At 33.9% G+C, this 4921-nt stretch overlaps 1 protein-coding gene across 1 annotated transcript; it reads right to left on the bottom strand.

Moving 5' to 3' along the window:
- Positions 1-1281: 1281 nt before the first annotated feature.
- LOC139850696 (F-box/LRR-repeat protein 12-like) lies at positions 1282-4238 on the bottom strand. The gene is made up of 3 exons (XM_071840255.1): positions 4077-4238; positions 2889-3996; positions 1282-1599 (listed from the first exon to the last, which is right to left on the bottom strand). The coding sequence occupies exons 2-3, from the start codon at positions 3849-3851 to the stop codon at positions 1282-1284; spliced, it is 1281 nt and encodes a 426-aa protein (XP_071696356.1). The 5' UTR covers positions 3852-3996; positions 4077-4238.
- Between the last annotated feature and the right edge of the window lie 683 nt (positions 4239-4921).

Genomic DNA, 4921 nt, shown 5'->3' with positions numbered 1-4921 from the left:
ATGTGAAGAAATTTGACTCTAGTTTAGATGAGTCTTTATTACCTTCACTTTGTGATCAATCTCATGCTTACATTCATCAACTTTATACGTAAAAATTGAACTATTTTTAAAGTACTAATTTGTTGTACACCAATACGTATAAATCATTATTCTACAATAACAACAACAACAACAACAAAAATTAATATCACATGTGTGGTGTATAGAGGAGGTGAGATGTAGACAATCCTTCCCATATCTTTGAATAAAGAGGAGTCATTTTTCCATCCAGAGTCCAAAAAATAGAGAAATTCATCCATGTCTCGTTCTCTTCGACGGATAAAGAGATTGCTTCCGAATGGACCTCCGGCCAAGAAATGGTTTTTCTTTTAAATGATAAATAAAACATGAGACGCCATGAAAATGGTATGATCAAATTTCCATGGATTTTAAATCATGCACATTCAATTCAGGCCCTAAATTGCAATCAACTCTCCATAATGATTTATACCATTTAGGCTCTAAATGTTTAAATCATTATTCTGTATCTGTAAATCTTTAATATGAAAATAGCTTACAAATAATAGGAATAACATAAGTACAGCAATTTTTGTTCTTTGAAGGTTGATTAATGATTAACAACTCCAAATTAAACCAAGGAACCTAATAACAATATATCAATACAATATGTCATTGCATTTGCTTATCTACTGGAGTTGCCAATACTTAGGTTGTTAAACTGTATTTGACATTCCAAACAACCAATTAATAGTCTTACTTAGCTTATGAGTTATGCCTAAAAATAGTTCATATTAATTAATAATATAATCATAAGTAGTTGCTACCTAAAATATTTCTCTTGTACTTCCCCAACTTAGGTTGATAAACTACTCACAACTATAAGTGGTTGCCACAGCATGTATGGTTCCGACTAATCATAATATCAAAATTATATTGTATATATTGTTTAAGTCATATACCATTCTCTATATATACTTATGGTCTTCTCAGTTCATGCATACCATCAATTAAGTTCATTTGTCTCTAAACTCGAATATTCCAAAAGCCTTCTGTTATCTAATCTGACATAATCATGGCTTCCACCAGCTACATTTGCGTTCTTATCCTTGCAATTAACTTCCTTATGAACAATGAGATGTGTTATGCTTCACGTAATTTGCTACAAGCAACACCATCACTCCCACAACCACAAATGCCGACAATCCCGACACTACCACAACCACAGATGCCCACAATCCCGACACTGACCCAACCACAAATGCCCACAATCCCGAAAGTACCTCAACCACAAATTCCAACGATTCCAACAATACCAACTATGCCAACAATCCCTAACATGCCCAAAGTTTCATTGCCGCCATTGCCATCTATGCCAACAACGATGCCTACAATCCCAAACTTCCCAACAACTCTTCCCAATATTCCTTTCTTTGCCCCACCACCTTCCAAGTAAATTATGAACATATGTGATGGTGATGTATTAGCACTGTGTTTCATTGATCCAGCTGAGGTAGTGTGGGGATTGTTACTTTCATTGATCCAGCTGTTATACGAGTCCTCAATCCAGTATATTGTTTTTAGGTGCTCTTCTACTTGGCACTGTGTTTCACATATGGAACAAGATATATTTCATAGTTTGAGTGAGTGTTGAGTATTTTATCATTGTATTACTATTTATTATCGTTGTAATCATTGTGTGGTTTGATATACTTGCTTGTATTGTATCGTTGATTTAAATTGAAATGTCAATTATTTATTTAAGTTTTGTATCTTGTTTCCTCTCTTCATCTTTTCTTTAATAAGTTTCATTGTTTGATGTATTCATTTTCTTTTCGCCAAAAAAAAAAAAAAAAAAAAAAAAAAAAAAAAAAAAAACTACTTTGTATTATTTACCGAAATCGTCTGTTCTCGATTTGAGTAACAAGAAAAGGAACACACAAACTATGTTCATATTTCAGATGTGGAGGAGGAGGTCTCATCATAGACATGTCTATTATATGTACCTAACTTCTTTTAAAGAGAATTAATTTATGAAAATGTATTCAACGAACTTCTTTTACAGAGAATTAATTCAAGAAAATGTGTTTAATAATGGACTCTGTATCAAACTTAAAGCAATTAGGAGTGTTTAAAAAACCGAATATCCAAAAATTTGGATATCCAGAAATAGGAGATTTGGACGTACCATATTTTATGTACCGATTTCTAAATATCCGAATTTTCAGATTGTGGATTTGGTCGTGTCAAATCCAAAATATGAAATTTTAAATATCCGATTTATTAAACGTTTAAAATTTTGAACTCAGATTATCCAGATATCCAAACATTACCTTTAACCAGAAATCAAATCAAATACTATATATAACAAATATAATCAGATAGTCCGTACATCCCAACACAAATATAACAAATACAAACAACATAGGTAGCCGATAATTTATTTATCACAATCATACAGGTTACCACATCACTTTACACATGATCCTCATATCATTCGATTTAACGGACATCTAATCGGTTATAAGTAATAGAAAAATCAAATATTCAACCCCAAATACCTATATTTTTTAATAACAAATATCTTATTTTACAATATAGTCTTGGCTAACAGCGTAGAAAAATAAACACACCAATATCAAGTGTATCAGACTGCCATGTTTCCAGATACTGTAAATCTCAAATGATGTATGAAGCCCGTACCTATAAGGAATTTGATACAAACAAGATAAAACTGCCGCAACGGCTGCAAATAATAGACTCACCAAATAACAGAAAAGACGTCATACTGCCACTAAATGTTGCGTCACCAGGATACCTTATAAACTTCAAACATGAACCAAATTCAGTGGTGCCAAAATCAACTACACAAAATATATATATACATATACGAAAACATGAAGTATCTCCAAATTCTGACAATATAATCCAACAGACTCCCAACCAGAAATACCAATCCTGTAACAATTTGTTAACTCCCACTCTTGTAACAAAGGACAGCCTCTTGATATTTTAACAATAACATCATCATCAACAAAATAGCGGCCCGCAATGCTAAGGTATCTAAGTTTTGAACAAAGTCCGATAGGTTCCAAATCGATTGGAAGGCAAGGCTTAGGAATTGTACCAACATTTAAATAGTCGAGACCACCTCCACTTACAATTCGACTAACACCCATAGAATCCAAGTCGCAACAATAAGCATCTAACCGAGCAAGCGTCGAAGAACACTCTCGAAAGCATACACCGTGGATATCAACACAACTATTTATTCGGAGTGCAATGAGTTGACGACAGTTTTGGTTGATAAAAAATATCACATCGTCGGTAATACTATCACAACCGGTAAGATTCACCTCTTTTAAAGATTTGCATGATTTTGATAAGATTTCCAACCCAATATCAGTAACATCTACTGCAAACATAAGACTGATAAAACACAACAAAGGACAAGCAGAAGCAACCAATTTAAGTCCCGTGTCGGTGATGGAACGACATCCATCAAGATTAAGAGAGTGCAATGTAGACCCATAATTTAGCAATGGGGTTAAACTTGAATTTGAGATATGTCGACAACCACTACAGCCAAGAGTGAATGACTCTAATTGTGTATGTCTGCTAAGCAGTTTCTCAATGGTAAGGGAATCAATTGGAGAAGCGAAAATATTAGCATCTGGGCATCTGACTGTCAAGCTTTTACAACTCGAATTTTGAATATGACGGAAACTAACACAGGTTAGACCGAATGAAGTTCGATCATCACGTGAATCTAGTTTTTGATAAATATAGGACCAACTGTCCAAATCGATTTCGAGATTTCTGGAACAACGCCGGATACTTGAATCTCTGTCCATCAATCGATCAATTCAATTCAATTATATAGATAACAAATTAAGCCACAATTTAATTTTATACCTGTAATCGAGATTATGAGATCAGCTACTGCTAGGGCTCGTTGAGGTTGGAAGAATATAATTAATTTGGAGAAGACTGGCTATGCTAAATAAATAACAAATAAATAACAAAGGCTGCTATGCTAAGCTTTGGCAAATTGAAATTAAGTGAGAATAATAATATACCTTGTAATCGAGGGGCAACTCGTTAAGATTGGAGATGGCTGCTATACTAAAATATAAAATTATTCTATTTATTTATTGATTGATTGAATGCCGTCGATTTAATAAGATGTAAAGAAGCAAGAATGAATTGAAGTTAGGGTTTAGAAGCGACGGTTGACGGTATGGATATATTTATAGCTAATGGAATCGGATATGTGCATCCTTTCTTACTTGTAAGCTACTCCTGTTTGACTTTTGAAAATCCATCCATGACTTCAATTATTTTATGGTTTTTGGTATATACGAGTAATTTTTATGAAAATTATATGAACTAGAAAGTTACCGACCGCGCGTTGCGGCGGTGGCGTTCGGGTCATAATATGGGTGTTCTGTTTGTGCTTATTATGTTTGAAACTATTTAGGATACGTGGGTCTTATGTTAATACACATAATATAAACATTCATATAAGGAAAATGGCACGTGTGTTAAGTGTCGTTGTCAGAAAATCTATTCAGTTTGAACGTAGTTAGTTTCGTTTCGTTGATAAAATTATTTTTGAGTCTAACGGTGCTAGAGGAAGATATGGGTTGTCATTGTGTTTAGCGTTTTTTAAAAAATTGTCCGTTTCAAACGTAATTCTTATCGTCTTGTTCATAAAATTATTTCGTGTAAGACGCTACTGTCGAAAAATTTTAACTCGTGGCGAGCGGGAAGATACGGACTGTCGTTGTGTTTAGCGTTTTTTAAAAGGTATCCGTTTCGAACATACCTTTTATCGTTTTGTTCATAAAATTATTTCGAGTACGACGCTGCTTTCGAAAAAAATTAACTCGCGGCGAGCGGGAAGATACGGGCTGTCGTTGTG

The sequence above is a fragment of the Rutidosis leptorrhynchoides genome, chromosome 1 (assembly GCF_046630445.1).
Source record: "Rutidosis leptorrhynchoides isolate AG116_Rl617_1_P2 chromosome 1, CSIRO_AGI_Rlap_v1, whole genome shotgun sequence".
NCBI classification, from domain to species: Eukaryota; Viridiplantae; Streptophyta; class Magnoliopsida; order Asterales; family Asteraceae; genus Rutidosis; species Rutidosis leptorrhynchoides.
This window is presented reverse-complemented; position numbering and strand designations above follow the sequence as displayed.

Excerpts from the sequence above, each read along its gene's own strand:
- LOC139850696 (XM_071840255.1), bottom strand. The coding sequence starts at position 3,851 with ATGGACAGAGATTCAAGTATCCGGCGTTGTTCCAGAAATCTCGAAATC. Across the intron at positions 1,600-2,888 it reads TGGAGATACTTCATGTTTTC|TGCCAAGTAGAAGAGCACCT; the intron begins GTATATGTATAT and ends TGTGAAACACAG.